The 22313-nt window shown below is 38.0% G+C and overlaps 1 protein-coding gene across 6 annotated transcripts in view; it reads right to left on the reverse strand.

Moving 5' to 3' along the window:
- The window catches only part of KIF1B (kinesin family member 1B), a 97841-nt gene that overhangs the window by 73491 nt on the left and 2037 nt on the right, over positions 1 to 22313 (reverse strand). For all 6 annotated transcript variants that reach the window (XM_059830119.1, XM_059830118.1, XM_059830117.1 and 3 more), the window contains exons 2-4: positions 19236 to 19422; positions 2501 to 2577; positions 124 to 303 (exon numbers count right to left, since the gene is read on the reverse strand). In XM_059830119.1, the coding sequence (XP_059686102.1) occupies positions 124 to 303; positions 2501 to 2577; positions 19236 to 19341 (363 nt within the window). In that variant the 5' untranslated portion in view covers positions 19342 to 19422. The remainder of the gene's footprint in view (positions 1 to 123; positions 304 to 2500; positions 2578 to 19235; positions 19423 to 22313) is intronic.

Consider the following 22313-nt stretch of genomic DNA (forward strand, 5'->3'; position numbering starts at 1 on the left):
TCACTTCAGAAGTAAGCTGTGGTTCTCTGTTAACTGTTATTGTAATATAAAAAGAGCGTTATCGGAAAGCGTGTATCTAAACATGCTATAAAAAACAAATCCCCTTTCTGCGTTCTGCTCTACCTGGGGGATTATGCCTGCTTGGCTCTCCTCCTGCTTGCCCATCATTGTGTAGGATTTCCCAGCTCCAGTTTGCCCATAGGCAAAAATGCATACATTGTAGCCCTCAAAGGCATGCAGCAACATCTCCTTCCCAATATCATTGTACACACGGCTCTGAGATGCAAAGCAGGGATCTTCAGGCTGGAAAGACATGAAAACAGCATAAATACAGTCTTATCTTTTCATTCAAGCAACATTTCAAAAAGCAACTTTTTTTTTTTTTCTACTTCTATCTTGCGGGTCAATCCCATAGGAAGAGGCAAACGTAGCACATTTTTACACACAGCTTTTTCCCAAGGCAGTACCAGCTGGAGAAGCATGACAATGAGAACCCTTGCAGGACCACTCCATTAATGCTGAGGAAACAATCTGCACAAAGAAACCAACCAGCTCTGCTTTGTGAACATTGTTGATGCTACTGGAAAAGTTTTGTTCAAGATCACCAACAGATGAGATTCAGGGTGTTTGGGAGGAGGGAGGCGGGGAGAGAAAATCAAAAGTAGAATTCAGAGAGTCAATACAAATGAATAAAAGGGCTGGAAGCTACAAAAATCCCACAGTGGCTGGTCTTGAAAAGGGCTCTGAAGGGTAGCAAGGGGAAGAGAGAAGCAAAAGCTGCTTAGGTTTATTTTGTTAGCTTTTTTTAAGATTAAAAGAGTGTAAACAAATCATTAAAATGACCAAGTTTTTCTTGCAGCTCTCTGATTCCACTGTCTATTCCAATCCAGGTTTCTATTTACAACCTCACTGGTGACCACAAAACCCCTAAGTATGTCAATACATATTTCAAATTAGCAAGTAGCTGAACTGGTCAAGGACAACGTATCAGAACATTTTTCTGCGGCTAAACTCAAGGTTAGCAATAAAACTGAAATATAACATAAAAAAGCTACTTTAAAGCAATTTAGTCCAGTGATAAAACAAACAATTCTACTGCAGATGCATCCAGTGATAGAAATCTGTATAAGGACAACGCAAGTTACCACCTTCAAACACTCAACTGAAAAGTTAGTTACATTTTAAAGAGAGGCATCGCTGCACAGGCAATGAAAAAAAAAAAAATCACAAGTTAAAGATGTCAAAAAGAATACACTTCCAGATCTCAAGGCAAATACAGAACCTGTTCAAAACAAAACTTCATTAATTGTAGAAATTCATTCTCCATTTTTTAAGTAGTGTGTTTCAGGCACTAAGGCACTGTACTGATCAGACTCCAACATCCAGTCATGACAGCAATCCAAAATGCAGCTCCAGGCATGGTACAGGATACAAAAATACTGACAGAAAGCTGGATTCAGTGCATATGCTCTTTTTTCTGATGTCCTCTCTTTATCATTTAGGAAAGTCCTTGGTAAATATACTTGAAAAAAATCATACTAATGATTATCTACGCAGATGTTATGTTGCACAAACCAGAAGAGACTGCACAGACAACATACCACTGAAACTTAATTTTGTAGGATTATGTCACTACATTGTATGTGACTACGTTATTCTAGCATTCTCTCTCTTCCTGAAATGTCAGATTTTAACATTACTTGCTCCTGAAATCAGGACAAATTTAGCTGTGCTAACATTCTAACATTGGCATCGAGGTTTTATCAGACCACTTCTTTTCCTTAATGCTGCTAAAACTCGCAGATATGCTAGTTTCCAGGAATTTTGTTCATAATATTCCTCTGACTGATCCTGTAATCTACTTGCATGGCTGCTCTGGAAGATTCAGTAAAAAAGCTGCACAAATCCAACTTTTTCATCATGCAAACAATTTTGTTGACCACAGATTTGCTCAGAAGTATTAAGTCTTACTTGCACCATCCAAGTTACTAAAATTAGTCTTAGGGAAATGCATTATCCCTTCTTTCTATATCTTTTGAGAAAATAAGGCGGGGAGGGGTACATGGCAAAACAACACAGTTCTACTGTAGAACAATTACTGGAAGTCAGCAAGACCTTAGCGCCAGTTCGCAGGAGGGTGGGGTAGAGGAGCTTGATGAGAGTTTATTGCTTCTGCAGCCATCGGAAACATGGATCACCACTCTCTCTTTTCCAGATATGCTAAGGGAACTCAGACCACATCTCTCCTTGAACTGTAAGAACCCGAGCAACTTTCACTTGTCCAAGAGAAAAACTGAATTAACTGTGTTTCACACACATCCTTCAAATATTTAGAACAGAACGTTGTTGGAGAATATTTTCAGCAATCTTCCAAGTACTTACAACTTGTTGTCAAACTCCAGGAGCTTAGCTTTCTGCTCTCCCCCAAATCAAGCCAGTCAGCAGCAACAACAACAACTACCACCAACAAAACTCCCAGTTTTCTTGTAAAAGAACTTACCGATGTGTGGGACCAGTAAGAGTAGTCAAAGCTGAAGGACTTTGGTGCTTCCTTAGGGTTCTTTGGATTGATAATACCTACAGGAAATAAAATTCAAACTCTTAGCTACCTTGCATTTAGGAACATAATAAATGAGCTTGGTGACCCTCAACTTAATCTGTGAATCTGAGTATTCACAGATTTGCCATACTGCACAGGAGTAATAAGATTGAAGTAACAGACTCATAGCTTCCTAACACTGTATTTCTGTAGGCCTTATTTGAAATAAGTCAAGGAAAAAAATTCCTAGAAGGAATGCTGCTGCTAAACAAAATTATTCTGTTGGACAGAAAGCGAGAAGTAGGTTACCCTGGTCCCTTGGCTTTTAGAATGGGACAGGCTTTTAGGAGTTGAGGGACATTAGCAAGAAGGAAAATCTGAAACAAAGAGTTCAAGAATCCCTGGTGATTTCACAGCAGCACAACTCAAATCTATTTTGAAACAGATGTTACACGGTACAAGAGCTCATTGCAGAATGATTTTCTTTAAGAAGCTCAGTATTTTCAGGGCATGGAAAAGATATGAAAAAAGTTGGATCTGCAGACATTTCAGGGATTATCTGCATAGTTTATTTCAACGTTCTTTTACATGCACAAAGCCTACAGATTTTTAATAGGACTGACACTAATTGAACCAACCAAATTACTGGTAAATGTTCTTACTGTATACAGCCAGTAAATCCCACAGTGAATCCCACAGTGAATCCCCAACCAACTTGTGTACTTTTTCTCTTTGGAACTTCCATATAATGGAAGTATAATGGCCCTATGATGAAGTTCACACACACACACAAAAAAGGCAGAATGAAAAAAACGCTGTGTATAGTTCCTATGTTATAGCCTTTAAGTCCCATTCAAAAAGCTGATCTCCAATTGCTTTTTCAGCTCTTGCAATCCTTAACTTAATTTTCTTTCCAATGTATTCATATATAAGAATCTAAGAATCTTCAGGTGAGTTAAGTCATTGAACACTTCACAAATACCAGAATAAACATGCTATGCAAGAAAACCCGTCTTCTCTTCATCTCAATACATCTACAAATTTTATGTTCTTTTCTTTTTCTCAGATCCTCTCATTCTTTCAATATTTGACCCACATGTGCTCATCCCCCACAATTAATGAAATATCTTCCAGATACCTTTTAGGTTGTTGGTTTTGTTGGGGTTTTTTGGGGTTTTTTTGTTTGTTGGGTTTTTTTTATTTCTCTCCAGCAGCAAAACAGCTTCCTATAACCTTTGCCTGGTAGGGAGTAATAACACAATGGATTCAGCTGTCATTTTAATGGCATATGGAATGTCTGTAGTTTCTGTATTCCAAGGAGGGTAATTTATAAGCACAGCTCTTGCTGCAGAAATGAATCTCTACTGCTTTCTTCTTGTCAGTACTACAGTGCTGGAAATACTTAAATCTATTATTTCCAGCAGCTGTTTTCAACACCATCTGTGTAAGTAAGGACTGTAAAAAGGCATACTCTTGAGGGTATCAAAATTAGGTAAACCACCTTAGATTTACACATACCCATCTGCACCTAAAGCAGCAATCTGCCTTTGGGAGTGATACACTAATTATGATACATGCAAACAAAATCTACAAAGGAAGAAGCTTTACAAAGGTGGTGACAGTCTTCCTGGGGATGATTTACATCCTGATACCAGTCATCCTAAACAAAGGATGCTTATTTCTCACATATTCATACCAGTGAGGCTATGCTTTGGGAGGCGGGACTTCTCCCTTTCCTTTTGTGATAAAATTGTAACAGCCACATCTCTTACCATTTCAAACATGAACTTAACATCATGTTGCACCGAAATCTCTGAAAATGTGGTTACGGAATCCCCATTAAAATGAAATCACTCCTCTACCAGATGCTGTGTCCCTGAGCAGGGCTGTTGTCCAAAACTACAGTGTGGAGAAAAGATCACTGTCTGGATTGCAAATAGCAACAGTTGCTACTCTATTTCTTGTGGCCAACTACATTTCACTTGGATGCACCTTGTGCTGACATTCTTGCCTTATAAAAGCTGACAGACATGCAAAGCCAATGAATAATATGCCTTGCACCAGTACAGTATCAAATGGCAAAAATGCTTCTGGCTTTGGATAGCAACATGGGCATCAACACATAACAAACTGGTAACCTAAGCAATCATATATGGCTTTAGTTTCCCTTTACTAGTTTTGACCAAACAGCAGTACATCTACAGCACGCGCTATTAAACCAGTTCTGAAGTTAAAGTGAACAAATAACAAATCCGAGAAGACAAATCACCTGCCCCAAACTTAAATCAGTTCTCTCCTTTCAGTGTATTCCAGACTGCTACAACTTAACAACTTCTAATTTCTCATTTGATTGTTTAACATCAAAGCTCTGAAAGGTAAGGAAGAAGTAATGCCTTGTACCCAGAAGTTCCCACCCAAAAAAGTAGTATGAATAAAAACCAATCTCCACATTAGTTCAATGTAACAACCCTTGGGGGCGAACAACATTATTTTCTTCAACTGTTTTAGGCTGTAAGTTCAAGGAAAAGTAATCTAATCATTAAAAGCGGAAAAAAGCGCAGCAATAAATAGAACCCATTCCTATGTACTGTATAACAATTCTAAGCAGATACATTAAAAAAATGTATTGCCAGCACCTCTCCCGACAATATACATTCTGTTGCTTCATCTCAACAGCAAATCATTTTAACCCAAACTCTTGATACTACTCGTGAGAGGAGTGATGGCTAGGGAAAGAGAGGAGCAACTACCTTTACTGGTACATGGCATTTGCAGCATTGTCCTGGAAATGGGAAACTCCTAGCCTTGCAAACTGTGAAGGGAATCAAGACAAGCAGAAACCTAGCTACATCTTTGCTGACCAAGAAACACGTTTTTAACCACAATCTAAAAACACACATTGGTTACCAAGTGTCACATCGGTGCAGTTTTGCTTTAAGGTGCAAATGCAATCACAAAAGATCTCACTTAATTTACCTCATAGCATGATTGATTTGTCTCCTCTTAGAATCAAGAGTGAAATAGCAAGCATTCATCACTTTTTTCTTTTACATTTTTCTATTGTTTACAAGCAAAAAGGACATTTCTCTTGGCCAAGGCAAAGCTGCACTTGGTCTCTCCAAGGAAACAAGAGTTAAATTGCCTTCTAAGATTCTACTGTGTCAGAAACAGAAAACAGAACAAGCAGCACTAATTTCAGTATTACTCAAAACCAGGTCTGATGTGAAAATACACACTTCCCATTAATTGTTTTTAAAAAAACTAAAATCTCTAGGAAAAGTCCACCGCTTCCAAAAAGAAAGCAAAAAAAGCCAAAAGTTTAATCAGAAGAATAGCTAGTTTTTCCACTCAGCTCGCTGTGCATAAAGGCCTGTTGATCACCCATGAAAAACAAGATCTCTAGCTATGCAACAGGCTTAGTGTCTGGGAAGGCACTAAAAGCTTGCCATTACAGCTTCATCCTACTTGCTTCAAGCTTAAATTTGATCCATCACATTCATCAAGAGTGAAGTTCCGGCTCCGTAATTTATGCAAGTGGTTCCACTCTGCCCCATTTTTTTTTACGCCATTTTTTATTATTATTATTATTTTCTTAGACAGGCTTTCCTCAGCTCCTTCACACTAAGTTCCATGTCAAGCTCACTATTTTGAAAACTACTTTCTAGGATGCATGTTTTTGCAAAACGTATCTTGAGAAGTGTATCAGGAAAGGGAGATACATGTGCAAGAAGGCAGCTCTGTCAGAGGCTGGGAATGCAGCTGCCTGGCCAAAACCTTCCACTGCAGCAAGAACGGGTCAGAGAAAACCTCCCGGCTGCCAGGAACTCTGCATGCTGTCCCTCACGACTATGATCCAGTCACAGGCTTTTCACTCAGCTTCTAGTCCAAGCCTGAAGTCTATTTATCCCCATTCCTGTTTCTTACGCAGAGTCTACATCCTCCATTTTCAGAATCACTGGTTTAACAGAATTCTCAGTCTGTCTACAAATGAATCCAGCAGAGCTGACTGATTGAGAAAATATAAGATTACGACCTCGACGGATTTCAATTGGATCGAAACCCTCTTCATTCGGAACACTGAGCACCAAGTGGGTAGCTACTAGCATCAGTCATGTCTGATGTGGTCCAAGTTTGAACCAAGTGATGAGGTACACAATGATGTGAGATAAGACACCTGAAAGAAGATGGTGAGGCAGCTAAGAAACCAGGGATTCAAACTGAAGTAACTGACCTAACTTGATGCTTGGTGCAATAGACACCTTCTTTGGAGGGACAAGCAAATCCATGAAATCTAGCTACTTTTAAAGGAAGCTAACGGATGTTCCTGAAGAAATTAAAAGACCTCTTATAGTACAGGTAAGCTTTATCCTAAAAGTTCATATGCCAAATTGGAAAAAAAAAAAGGAATGATCATGCAGCAATTAGACTGAGTGGGCAACATCAATTTTATGTACCCTGTTATTCAGCAAGCTGTGTTTTCAGCTGAACAAGGAAACAAATAGAATTAAAAAGTAAGAGGACCGATTCCAGTGCCTCCAATACCCACAAGACACTAAAAGCTTTTCAGTCACTTTGTTTGTTTTTTAAACCATGCAAGGCCAAGATGAATTGTATTAGTGAATCATGAAATAGGTCGTCATCTATCTCCTCTCACCACAGCAGACTCACGGGCATGGTACGCAAGTTAATGGTTTAATTACAGAGCCTCAGGAAATGAGAAAGGCAATAAGGCAAACGATCACAGCAGGAACACATTAATGGCCTTTTTATCTTACAGAATAAATTTGTTTATCTGCTATTTCAAAGGTCCAATGTGGCAATTAACTCTTCTGTTTGCAAACTGACACTAACGCTTTGTGCTACAGCTATAATTAGTTACCATCAGCATGGCACCGTAGCAACTTTGAATGTTGGAGTTAGCCTAAGCAGCCAGTTTCTGAGAAACTCAATCCCTTTTTCAGGCCCCTTGCTTCACCAAGAGCCAACTTCTTAGGTCATGTGGAATCTTTCAGCTTTCCACAAGTTAAGGTTTCTGCATCAAACAGAAACTGGAAGGGATATTTTACAAAATCACCGTCTCCTATACCATTGCTGCTGAAAAAGTTTACACACATAACTCAGAAACGTGGAAAGGATGAAACAAGTTGAAGATACTATTTTCCCACCGCAATTTCTAAAAACTCTTCTGGGATGAAAGCAGCAACCACAGTTTGGGTTAACGTCCATCATTGCCCTTTGGAATGGAAGGCAGAGAAAAAGGCATGAGAATATTAATGTTTTAAAAATATACTCTAAAAATTTGGTTGAGGGAGATAAATGCCCACATTATTCCTTTTCTTTATTTTAATTGTGAATTTCCAGAAATTTTGAATAATACGCTTCACCTTAAGAGATAAAATGTTTACATCAGTTTTCTACCTTGGTAAGCAAATAGAGTAAGTAGAAGTAATTACATGTCATAAATTGATATAAAACTCAAATAAAAGTGCACTGTGTGAACAGCTATGCAGCATTACCATTTAATTTGAAGCAGTTTATTTAATACCCACTGCCATCCCAACCTAGAGATACAGCTTGCATTTTAAAAGCTTATTTCTGCTTACAGTTAGATAGTAAGCCATCCGAGCTGCTTCACGCCATCTGAGGTGCCTATAAGCAGGAGTAATCCACATATTCTCTGAAGCTCAAATCATTTAAACAATTCTTTTTAGCTGCTTAGCTGTTTAACTTTGGGGGGTTGTTTTGGTACCTGTAACTACAAACATATGAGTTTTATACATCACTGACCAAAAGGGAAGGAAACCAACAGTTTTAAAACAAATTTCTTCACACCAAATCATCTAAAATTTTGTATCATAACGTAAGACCCATGTATTTTAACTAATTAGTCCTTGTGCAGGAGAAGTATACAGTAGGAGCAGTACAGCCTAATAGAAGATTAGGAGAAAGTGGGAGCACAATCAATGAAGGAATTATAATTTTAGATGTGCTGTATCAACATGAACAAACCAATCTCCACAAAACATTTGGACTTGAACATGCCCTTACTTAAACAGGCAACTTCATTTCTTGGCATAAGGTACTTCCACAGTGCATCCTACTTGTTCCTTAATTAACATTTTTCAAACAATCCGCCATCTGCTTTATCAGCTAGCACAAAAATAACATACACTTTCAACCTTTCAAATCTATGAGATCAAATTTGTTGCTAGTTTTTAATTTTAGCAAAAACTGTTAGCAAACTTTGAAAGACCACTTCACTATTGAAACAGTACCCATATATTTTGGAATACGTATTATTCTGCATTCGTATCGTCATTTTGGACATCAAAAATTTTTTTTTGCCTTACAATCCAATCCTGATTTGTGGAAGCTGAAATTCAAAAAGCACACCTCAAATATGCACTTTATTTTACAATTATAACCAGACTGTGTAGCACAACAGAGCTGATGCAAAATTATAGTCTTCTGGGATACTTTCAACTGGAAGAAGCATTCTCTGTCTTCTCACCCCTTCCTAAACACACCCCTACACAAACACATTCCCACTTCAAGCCTTTATTTCCAGACTTACACTTCCATTCTCCATTAAAACTATCCAAGTAAACAGACAGTGGGAAACCTACAGAGAAGAAAGAAAGAAAAAAAAAGCAAGCAAGCTTAGCCAAGATCAGCCCCCTCATTCCATTCCCATCTACTCAGCCACATAAATATTTTTGCAGGCACAAAGAATGACCAAAACTACTTCTTAACCACTTAAATCTCATATCAGATTATAATGACACTAAATTTGCAGTCCAAAACTAATCTGTTTTCATCCCAGTCAGCACTGCTCCTCAGCACATCACAAATTCTGCAGGTTAGAAATTATCTGCAGTTCAGTACCTGGGAATACAACCAGTTCTTTCTAATAAGCTCTTGGAATAAAGAGACAGAGCACAAAGCACACAAGAGGTAAGAATGGAAATTATTCTCTTATCCCTCACTGCATTTAAAGTCAAGTCACTAGATTCAATAGCTCCACCTCTGTTAGCTATCAGAGTCGTATTACAGGGCGTTCTGCCATCAGACATGCTGCGTATTAGTCACTGTGGGGTACTCCAGTGAAAAACTGTCTAACTGCAGTTTGCCCTTCAGATGAACACCAGCAGACAGAATTAACTTGGGCTAAATCTTGGGATTAGCTGATACACGGTCTGTGCTGGGGGCGGGCGGGGGGGGGGCGGGCAGGGGGGAATGGGGACAGACTGAGAGATTAATATTAAAAAAACAAAATAAACTATCAAGTGGTGATCAGAAATAAAATCCAGTAATGGTGAAAGTCAGGTATGCAACTGGAGAAACTAAACTTCCATTTTGTGCAATACAGCCTGCTTTCTGTCATTTACACCTTCCATTCCCACATTGCTACTACATCTGTCAATGCTGAGGGCACAAAGCCTTTTTAATTTCTACATATGAAATAAAATGAGGTTTCATCTCACAAAAGAGGCATCACACCAGCCTCAATAATTCTCCTAGTGGCGGCAGTAACCTACCCAGAGCACACATTCCTACCAAATGCCAACACATATTAAGAGATAACAGCTAGCAAAAAAGGCACTGTCCTGTCTTCACTTTTGTTCTCATTAATCATTGGTAAAGTAATAGGCAGAAATTTTCAAAAGACATGATTGTCTAGACAGAACTTTTGAAGGGGTAACATTTGGGGAAACAAATACCAAATAATTCATCTCTATGCCTTCTTCAAACTCCATCTGAATCAATATAAGCAGTAGTCTTATTTTATGATGCCTGAATAATCACTTTAACCAATATAAAAGATCTGGAGCTTTCAGAATTGACTCCACAAGAGCAAATTAACATTAAATATACAGTCTCTTAAAATGCATGGGTCTGGAAAATATATCTGCGCCATCTGTAGACTGGAATGACAACAATGAGAACATGTTCGTTACTGAGAGCAGGGTGGAGCAGGCATTCTTTATTTGTTGGAACGTGAATAACACCCGAAAGACACGTTTAATACAGGCTTCTTTCCTAGGCATACACTGCAATCAAATATATGGCTATACTGTTTTTATAAGACAGACTTTCAGGGTTGTTATTACAAGAGATAAATGAAGGGAAATGGACACTTCCAGCTTGTAAAGCAGTGCTTGCTTTTCAAAGCATTGTTTGCATTTTTCAAATCATTAAAAGGGAAGGAAACCAAGTAGAAGCTAAGAACAGCTCCTTTGGAATTCAACCGGATTCTCTCCCCACTGTGGAATTTCAACTCTGTACTGGGAGAAAGGTTGGATGGGGGAGGGAGTTAGGCTCAATAGCACCAGAGCAAAGCAAATGCTTGCTCACAGAAGCTGCTAGAAAGCCGCTCTCATCCTCAGCTGCTCTTACAGATCCAAGTGCTATAAATACCATCTCTACAGCTGGTGTTCTGGGAGAGCAGCATGCCAGCAGCCTTTGCACCAAGCGGGAGCTAGTCAAGCCATACTGTTCTACCTATCTCAAGAGCTGAACCAAAACCATTCCAAAACTTCCATTATCAACTGACTACCTGAAAACGTCCTACTGCAGACAATGCGTATCAGGTCTATGTATGCAGTTGGCGAAGCACTTGGAGTTGAGCTGAATTCTTTCCTCACATGTTTTCTGGTTCAAGGCAGAGAAAACAGTACCTCCTTTCACCCTTTGCTTTTCCTTAACTACATCTCCGAGAGCCAATGGCCTTCTCCAAAGGCCATTTTGACCTTCAGACACATGCCAGCACTACATTAAGAGGACACCATGTAGCACTGGAATCCTGGGGAGTCAGTTCTGCCAGCCTCAATAGCTTAAAGAATTCATGGAGTGAAAAATATCCAATTCCTAAAGTAGTTCCCAATTTGCATTTTCTTTACTTCTACTTGCATACTGAAAGGTGGCACATTATTTAAGCATTTGATAAAAAGAATCACCTCTAGAGCCCTAGTTCTGCGTCAGTGGGCACTACTTCTGAAGGGGCAGCATTTCACAGAGTTTACTCACTACTGACAAAACTTTCTGGGTTCATTAGTAACATTATCTCTCTCTACTATAGTTCTGTACTAACTCCCTGACAGCTTTTTAAAATGTAGTCCAACTGCATTTAACATTAGCTAGAACATCCTAGCCATCCCACGGTCTTGCTCCAGGCCCATTGTTTGCACCTCTTAACATTTAAAAATCATTAAATGTTCATCTTCTCCCATCTCCCCAAAGTCATCTTCCAAAACAGATTTTTTTTCTTTTTTTTTTTTAACAGTGTGTAGAATTAACACTTCACTAGTTATTTTTATACAATCATGAGAAAAGCTTTAGAAGGAAAACCAAGCACCTAAAAAAATTCCATTTTTTTTTTTCTCAAAAAAAATATTCAAGACTTGTAACAAAAAATATGAACCATCAGTATTGTAGGGCATTCAGAGACAGTTATTAAGACAAACTTATGGACAAGCAACAGAAATCCCTAACCCTGCAAAACATAAAGAGCTCTAATGTGCATATGTACAGTCTTTGCTTGTTGTCTGCGTTCAGCATTACCTCTGTTACTATTTTATGACTCCCACTCCTAGAATGACCCAGTACTATTAGAAGAAAATTAAAGCAGCAAAAAACTAACCCCCACCAAACTTCACGCCTGGAACAACTATTTAAAGAAAAAAGCAATTGCCTCCATTTTCTCTTTGAGACAAACTTGCATTCAAGCCTTCTCTTGCCCCTTACAGGACTTGCAACAAATGCAGTAATTGATAGCAGGACAGTCATTAGAAGAACTTGGGTAATCTCTACTATTGTGACTTCTTTGACTTGTCTTTCAAACCAGTTCCCAATTCAACCCCAACTGCAAGACAATTCATGCATCCTCCACATGACACACAATTTATCTTCCGATAAAATAGCCTGTTTTGATAACACATCTACCATGAATGCAATGTAGTATTAACATATTGGACAAGCATTCATTTAGTGTTTTAACCACAGTTACGAGGATTTACAGACCAGAAAAATCAAGGTAGGGGTTAAGTGACTTTCCTCCCCTGCTGTTTATTTTCCCAAGACAACCTCATCATGCAAGATGCAAGCATAAAAAATTGGAAGCACTTTAAGAAAAAAAAAAAAAGAAAGAAAAAAAAGGACAACAAGCTGTATGTGGAAAAAACACCACACAAGACATGCTTCAAAAACCAATGCTTTTTGGCAGGCACACCCATCAGAAACGGTTATTTCTTTGAGATATCTAAAATTACTCGTTTTTAGAAGAGAGATTGAGAGTCAAGACTGAAATCTGCCCATGAAAATGAATCCTCCCACCTATTCTATGCTTTCATTGAAAATGTCTCATCAAGAGAAGAAAAAAAAGTAAAAGTTATTAGGTAAGACAACTGCAAGGAACTCTTTTGCTTGCCTTTACTACCTATGTAGCATATGCTACATAAATTCCCATTTCTTTACTATCTACATGTACTCAGTGCTAGTCTAAACAAAAGCCAGTTTCTTATAAGGACTTCTCTTATCAGTAATTTAGACCAAAGATTATTTCCATGATACAAGTTCCTTAGTGAAACTATCCAAGCTCTGCTTACAGAATACTACCGCAGAGGAAAAAAAAAGGAAAAAACCAAACTTATTATTCTCCTGAAGGCATACACACACAATAGGGTTTCTTTTCTATTCAGTGTGTCTTTTCATTTAGGAAACAGTTAAAAATTAGATCAGAACAGAAAAGATCAACAAACCATACTTTTTTTATTTCCCCTTTAGGATTAAGCTTCTTAGAAAGAGGTTACTACTTTTTAGAGCTACACAGCAATGAAAAAGGCAAATTTTAACACTGTCCCCTGCCAATGTACACCAATAAAGTACTGGCTGAATTACTGATAAGGTTACCTTGCTCTATAAACCTTTCAATAGTTTTGACTTTCGTATTACTTTTCAAATATCAGCAATTTTAGTATTATATTTCAAATATCTCTAATTTAGACAAACATGCCATAAATCAAAAGCCTTTTAAGTCAAGTCCTGCTTTCCCACCCATTTTTTTTTCCTCCAGAACAACTGCATCAAGGAGGACACGTCTTAGAAGAAAAAAAAATTGAAAGAAAAAACCCAAATAGAAAAGGAACTCAAATTAAATGTTTCTCTATTAATTCTTTTTAATTTAAATATTTAGGTTTATACCAGAGGTTTATAAACCTTAGAGAGAAAAAAAAACAAACAACCATTAGAAGAAAAATATTTTTTTCCTCAACCTCTTCAAATGAACTGCAGAATGCCTTAGGAAGTTTTTCTGATGCCAAGGATGCCTGCTTGAGAACCTAGCTGCCATATGTCTACAGCAGCAGCTGTGACTATTGTTACCAGCAGATGGGACCGCTCCACCGTGCCTATTTTCATTAAACATCCAATACCTTAAACAGTCCACAAAAGAACCTTCCAACATTACTGAGCCACAGAGACCATTACTGAGTTAAAATCCAATAGGATTCAGTCCTAACCTGAGGACCCAGTTGCACTTGTATCTTTCAAGATAACCTAGACTGGGCAGGCACATTTCTACACGAATATGGTTTATAGCAAATCAGAATATACAATAACCTCAGATGAACTACAGTTTGAGACTTTTGTTTTACTCTGTCACCGGCACCCACAAGATGCTAAAACCAATTTTCATTCATCTAGTGCACAATTAATGTAACATCAGTTGCAGAGGACATATTCCAAGTAGGATACTTCCTTATTTCCCTGCTTTGTTAGTTTAGTTTTCTACATACTTATTCAGCTTTCCAAAACAATAAGCTAGCTGGACTCTTTGCTAGCGATGAGTATCTAAACGCTGTCTCATAGCTACTAGCTTGAACCTCTGCTTCATTTTAATTTGTTTTTATTTATGTATTTTTTATTTACAGACAGAGGATTATCAAATCACTTCCACAAAAAATGCCAAACAAACAAAAAAACCCAGAAAAAAACACAACACTAGGGAAGTTCTTAGGCACAGAATAGCTTAGCTTTTCATTTCGACAATCCAAGGCAGCAGCTGCCAATGTTGTTTATATTTGTTACATTTCAAAACTTGATACAAGAGAGAACAAGAACTACTGACACAAAATACTCTTAGATCCATAGCTCACCTTTCATCCCATATACTACACAGCAGAATCTTTTTCCCCACTCACCACAAGAACAGTAATTTATGGAGTGGACAGACAATAAGTAATTAACACATTGTGGGTAAGATACATTGGTGTAAATCATTCTGAACAAAAACGTTAAAAAGCAGGAGTTAAAGACAAAAGATACTCAATCAAGATATGCTGACAACCATGATCTATTCTTGAATTATTCATTTCAAAAAGCTGCTTGTGAGTTTGACCTACAGCACGATAAGTCACCTATCCAGTACTTTAAAGAAAATAAATTTTCAAATTTATTTAAAGACTGACAAAATTAAACAAAGTTATCTCAGACGAAAAGACACAGTGTTATTTCAGAATTTTCAGTCTGTTTCAATATGAGGTGGGATTTTATCAATAAGCCACCACCATAAAAAGCAACTTAAAAGTCCACTGAGGCCAAGTTTCACTTGAAAATATTCTGTAATAAGCAGAATATGAAACAAACAATATGTTAGGTAGTGTCAAGCTAACCAATAGCAAGGCTTGCTAACAGAGGGATCACTCTAGGGAATTCATTATCAATACGAAAAGCCCTCAGAGCCCACTAACTTCTCCCTTCTCTCACCAGGAACCCTGGCATGGCTCACTACACTATGGGCAATGCTACAAACACAGCTAAACTGTGCCTAGTCCTGAGTGGGTATGTGCGCATGAGACTTACGGGCACACGTTTGTATCTACTAGTGACCTCTGCACAACAGACAATATAGATACGCTCTTCAGAATGTAACTCCAAATGAAAACAAAGCATTTAGATCAATAGAATCCACTTCCATAGCGTGTGCTTTTAAAAAACAAATCTTATTTTTCTTAAGATCATATCTAAGTGATAATAATAAACAACAACTACGGTCTTTTCTTAAATGAATCCCACTCAGTTACTGTTTTGGTGGGGTTTTTTTAATTAGTAACTTGATGGTAACATTACCTCTTCTGTGGAAAGCATTTTGCGTTCCCAAATTAAGTAGTAGGATTTTGCAGCTTCTAACTTCTCCTGTCTGCCTGCTGAATTCCTCTATTATCTTCTATTCTGCTACCCCCACTTCTCCCATTGCCACTGAAGAACTTTTAGCAGTATCATTCAAATGGATACCATCTGCAATTAGATATGATCCGAGCAGCACAGGCCTTCTGCCAAAATACCAGCCCCTTAATGCAGTCAGCACATGTGACTTCAGCTGGACTGCAGAATTTCATTTTTGCAACACATTTTTTAAAAACATAAAGACTGACTGACAGTTCTTTAAGTGCAAGATACTGTATTACTGCAGATCAATACCTTTGCAACCATAAAGGGGGGAAAAATTTAGTCTTGTCATCTTAGTATATCAGACCAAAAAAAAGAGACAAACAATATGTTTCAGGTACTGATTTCAAAATTCCCATATTTTGCATTTGCCAATTACTCACAGTAAGTGCTCTTAACATTGTGGGTTCAAGACCTTTGTAAGAACTCTCTTTTTCTGAGATTAAGACATATATAGAACTGTATTCAGCTAAATGGTAATTTTTTAAACACTGAGAAGTGATAAAGATGGAGATCTACTATGGACCTTGATTAAAGGCCTCGATCTTCTACAAGGAAATGACATAAAAGCAAGATAGGATAACAAGTTAATTTTGTAGGAAACCTCAAGTTCACAACAAAAGTGCACTTGTTTTGCTTCTAACACAAAATTTAACTGTGCAACAAAATTGCAAAAAAGCTTTCTAACCCAGGAGAATGTTCTGTTTGGTGGCAAGCCCACTATGAATGACGGGCACTCCCCAAAGCTGTAAACAGCCAAATTCACACAAAAACTGACAAACAAAAGCAGCGTGTCAGGCAACAACCCTGGTGGCATTCCGACTTCAAGACGATACTTCATTATGGATGCCAGAAAACACTCCTTTTTTCATACATTCATTAAATCATAAATGGAGTACAACTGTGATACACTGTATTATCTATATCTCTATACTGTTTTCCTTAAAATAATCCTAAACACTTGGCCTCAGTTTCACTGTAGTGTAGTCTCTGCCTACATCGGCCAATACTTTGACAGAACTCAGACTTGGACAAAGTTTAAACTCAGGACCCACAAAAGACTCATAGATAGCTTGCCCAATCAATACATAAAGAATTAAAGTCCAAGTAACAATCAAAATGCCTTCTTAGCTATCAGACTTCACATTCACTGTCTCATCAATCCTGTTCATCACAACAGTCCATTAGGCTTTAATTCCAAGATAAGAGAACTTTAACTGTCTTGGAGGCTTAAAATAGTCACTACCCAACCTATCACTAGACTCTCAGATTTGCCTCCTGTCAACCCGATCAGTGCACAAGTGAAAAAATACCCTTCTCAGAGACAAGATACCTAAGCCTCAATCATTTCACCGGCATATCTGAAGGTATGAAGCAGGAACTCCATAGGCTAGAAGTACGACTGATTTCCATTTATTTTGAAATCGCTGCATCAGATATGAGAGTCAGATGTATTAGTGTCACTTTCTGTAGCTTTTAGCCAAAGAGTTCAGACCTTAATAATAAGGAGTTAATAATGTAACTGTGAGGGTGCAAAGACTGAGGGATCATGAAGAAGAAAGAATCCTTGGCAGAAATAGCAATAGTACTTATGCCCCCAAATCTAACATGCTGCCTAAAAGCATACCAGAAGTATTTCAGCTTAAAGTTATGTGCATCAGACAACTTCATTAAGACCACTCTTTGGAGAAAAGATTCCTGCTCACGTTTTTTCCCCACCAAACAATGCCTTTTATGTATCTTTTATTATATGAACCTCTACTGTTGAACGAGTAAAATTACTCCTCTGTCTATTGCTTTCTTCTGTATTTCTTCTCTAAAAGGGAAATACAGGGGAAAAATAGCACACAGATTGTAAGACCGTATAACTACTGCAACTGATGATTCCTTTCCAGAGTCTGTAATGGCCCCTGCTGACTTAAACCTGACCATCCGTCCTATCACCCATCTTGTATCAGAGCCACAGGACTCAAATAGAAGGCTATAGATTAGAGCATTTCCAGAGCACAAAATATAGCAAAAGCTGTAAAGAAATTTCCAACTAGATAAATCAGGAAGTATTTTTCTCCTTCTGAAAACTGATGCAGTTTCTTGAAAATGTAAGTGCCTTTGTAGTGCAGCTCTAACATTCAGAAACAGAACCAGTGTCTTTTGTCTATATCACATTTCAAACTTAGACAGATTGCCAGAGATTCACTGGTCACCCTTGTCGTTGTACCACAAAGAAGCTGTTTCCGCAGGCTCCTGAAGTTCAAAGTCTTAAGCATCTAAAATTATTGCTGTCAAGTTATGACAGCAGCAAGAAAACCTATTACAGTGGCACCCAGTGGTGCTGCTGCAATTCAGAGCTTGGTGGCAGTTCCATAACAAATGCCATCTAATGGAGTCTACAGTTCTTCCATTCTACACTGGTTTGGTCTGAAAGTTGGCAGGCAATGCTGGGATACAAGGACCTGTTTCTGCATGAGATGACTTCTAAACGTTTCCTCCCCCCCCCCATTTTAAATGGAAATTTTGAAATCCAACCAAAAAAGTTTCTTCAGGCAATATTCCACATAAGGTCTGAAAATAAGAATTTGCTGCACTGAAAAGCAAGCTCTCTTCTGTATGAAACCATAAACATTGTAGATAATTTAAGTGTCCATAACCAGGACTTAAATTCCATTGCAGAAGCAGGCTGAAGTACCACCTCAGCTAAAAAAAAGGGAGGAGCCTTTATGCAACCTCCCTTGTATTAACAAGCATGAGTAAATATTCAAGTAATCAGACAGCAAAGTAACTCAGTGCTCTTGGGGTGTTACTTCCTACAGCTACAGACAAGATGACTCTGCTTGATTACCTAACAATGAAAAACTACCATAAGAAGAGCAGTTTATAGGTATAGCTATTAGTCTACACATGACCAACAACACTGAAGCAAATGGTTATCAATACTGCCTTGACCTTAAGAAGCATGAAAAAAAAAATAAAAAAAATCAATAACTGGTGTGCCCATATTCAGTTTCCCATAGAAGAGTCTTCTCCCCCACAATAATTATTTAAGAACCCTAACACTTCTAATTGGTTAGAAAATAAGATCTAATCTGGAAAGCATAAAACTTGACATCCTTTTCCCCTCAGCTTTCTCACTCAAATTATGCACCTAAACAAAGGTACAGACTGCAGAAGATAAAGCACCAGACCCAAGCAGGCGTTATACCACAACAATTATCATGTGGTGGTCTGCAGCGTATCCCTGTATGTCAGTCCACATGATATACCCACACACTAAAGTTAACAAAAAGGTTTTCACTTTGATACTCTAATCTTTCTGCAGAATTCTCAACTCGCCACAAGCAAACACCATAAACAACTGCATCAAAAATCAAGATACTCATGATACAGAGTTTCTAGTCTGAGAAAAAGAAGAGGATTGAGCAAGAAGGGAGAGGAGAGAGGGAAAGACTCCCTTACGAGATTGAAATAAACTTACTGGTTGAATTGCCTTGCATCTGAATGATACATTTGGATTCTTTGCTGGTTTCTCGGGAATTGAAGGGTCGGACCCGAACAGCCACCTTCACTGAAGCCCCCGACATTGTGGTTGCTTGTAGTGCAATCGAGAAATTGAAAGTGATGGGGTCAAGAGTGTTTCAAGTTATCCTTCTTCTTGGCGTTTTCTAAAGAGAAAAATGTAATTTAGTTATATACAGCTATTGCATTCAAAATGTTGATAAAATTAGGGAGGTTCAAAGTTGTTTGATAACTTCAATTTCTGCTCTGCAATCACCCTCCCCCCCAAAAAGCTGTCATGTCAAAGACAGAACTGGAAATACACTTAACAGCACCTATACACTGTCTCCCTAGTCAAAAGTTTATGTCATCTGAAGCAGCTCTTTTGAAGTATACAAACATATTTGTTTTCATTACTTGGTTTTCTTCCCAGGAAGCAGGGATGCCAATAACAAAAATGAAGATCTGGTTGCAACATGTGTTAGGCTTAACCTAACAAAGATAATTTTAGCAGTAAAGATACAGCTACTTAGATTTCAGCATGAGCTAGCTACCATATACTACATATCTAGGTTCTCTAGCTGTCAACCCTTGCTGTGTGTCGGGCCGCATCACACTGACTTTCAATACAGACCATGCCAGAGAAAAGGGTGTACCCAACAACCTTAAAGAATCCTTTACTGTTCTGGGAAAGTTGTCTTCTCAAAGGAAGTAAAAACTCATTAACTACTTCTATATCCCGTGATTAAAGGACACACTATAAGGAAGAAGAGGAATAAAAAATTATTGCCTTCAGGGTAAATATTACTATTTATCTTCAGCAAATGTCCACCAGTAAATTCATCCTCATTACCAAAATACTTGTTCAAATCCTACTGCATCCAAATGATGGAGCACTTTGGTTGGTAGGAAACTATTCCTGATACCCACAATCCAAACTTCAAGGCACATCCGAGACAGTATTGAAATTTAGGGTTAAAGATCGGTTCAATCGTATGTCGTCGACCAACCTCTTCCATCAGAGGAAAGTTTTTCAGTCTGTCTACAATTAAGCAGTTTAACATTGCCACAGGATACTGTCAGTGCTGAAGTTCAAGAGACTCAAAAAGCAGTAAGATAGATTGAAAGAAAAAGCCATCAAGATCTAGTAAAAAGCTACCACCCTTGGCTAGGAAAGCTACCATGCCACAGACTCTCAGAACCTGGCAGACTACACTGAGAAAACATGATTACATGGTTGATTAATCCTTATATTCTAAATACCTGCTACAGCCACTGCTGAAGACAAGATTCAGGGCTAGGTGAATCTTTGGTCTGACTCAATGCAGTCATTTCTACCTTGAATCCGAGTTAACACGGGCAGAACTCTACCCTGCACGAGTCACCATGCATGGCCCAGAAATCTTGACATCTTCTTTTCTGGTTACCTATACACCACATAGCCAATGCAGTGCTCATTTCAGGGTTGCAATCACAGTGCCACAAAAGTACAAAACTTACTAGCAGATCTAAAGAAGCAGCATTTCAGCTCTAAAGTAAGTTCTACAGCTGGTAAAAATACTTATACATGCTTAATTCAAGTTATGACACATCTTCACACAGTACAAGAAGTTTTTAATAAAACTGCATTACTTCATTAATGCCATCACATGGTGAAGGCAGAACTTAAATTAATCCACCAAGTAGAAGAAGTAATTTAAAGCATTCCTTATTCCAGCAGGTACCTGAGGTATCTCACCAGACTAGAAGAATAGGAATGTCTTTAGGAACAAGCCAACTGAATTTCAATGTCAGTGGTACAGCAAACTGGTAGAATAATGATTCCTGAGACAGCCACACAGTCACCTTCAGGTTAGTACAGATTTTTAAGAAGTTTCCTCACGTGAAAGCTAAGTGACAAGACTAATCCTGATACATCCCAGTAGTATTATTCAACCGACCCTGAATATTGCTGCTAGAAAACAGGAACGTTGCTGTACATGGCCGCTAAACATTCTGTTTCTGAAATACAATTTAAGAAATCTATCAAGTGCAAAATCTCTGTTATTATCAAGTTCATAGTGACATGGTTTACTTTGTCAGATTGCAGAAAAAGACAAGTCAATGGAATTTTCATAGGGTGTAGCACATCATAGAAACTCTGCCTCACAGTGGCTTAGTGGTCCTCATCTTTCTTTTCCCCATCTATGCATACCTAGGAAATTGGCAAACAGAAGATGGAGTGAAACAATCATCTACTTAAAAAAAAAAAAACCCTTGAGTACCTCTGAACACCATATTCACAGTAAGAAAACACCGCCAGAGACTCCATAGGCACTAGCTAAATCATAGCCCTGTTTGAAACATAGCTGTGAAGAAATCCTTCCAGAACAGGTCACAAAATCACCTACAACAGCATAAAACTTTAACTGCTAGACTTTTGCAATTACCAACTTTTCCCAGCCCTAACTTTTGTGCTCATAGAAAATTAAACATGGTCTAATTTTAAACCTCATTCATTCTCAAGTCTGCTATTTTTCATAGCTGAAGTAAGCAAAATGCCTACTTGTAGTTGCACGTAGAGTTCACATGTTTTGAACAACATCTCACTATGCAAGATTTAATTTTCATTAATAAGAAAATTAACCAAAACCAATATATTTTCCCAAGCTTCCCATAAATTTAAGATGTTGAGGTTTTGAGGGTTTTTTTCCACTTAACAACTTTAACTGGTTGTAACATTTCATAAAGGCAGTATTGCCCTCATCATACAGAATGATAAAATAAAGCAAAACGAGACCAAGTTGCATAGCATCACAGATAATAAATTGCAACTGGTTTTTCAGGGTTCACATTTCCCAGTAGTATCACTTACTACTACAAAACACTGACTACAGAGTGGCAATAGGAGATGCAACTTGCAACAGAGCAAAACAAAATGTGCAATACAGTCTGTGGTACAGATTTGCAAGAACAATCTTTATAAAAGACAGATTTTTTTTTCTTTTTATGTTCATTATAGACTTAGAAGGCTGCCATGCATGCTAGAATTAATCATTCTCCTAACGTCTTGGAAAGA

The sequence above is a fragment of the Gavia stellata genome, chromosome 27 (assembly GCF_030936135.1).
Source record: "Gavia stellata isolate bGavSte3 chromosome 27, bGavSte3.hap2, whole genome shotgun sequence".
Taxonomy (NCBI): Eukaryota; Metazoa; Chordata; class Aves; order Gaviiformes; family Gaviidae; genus Gavia; species Gavia stellata.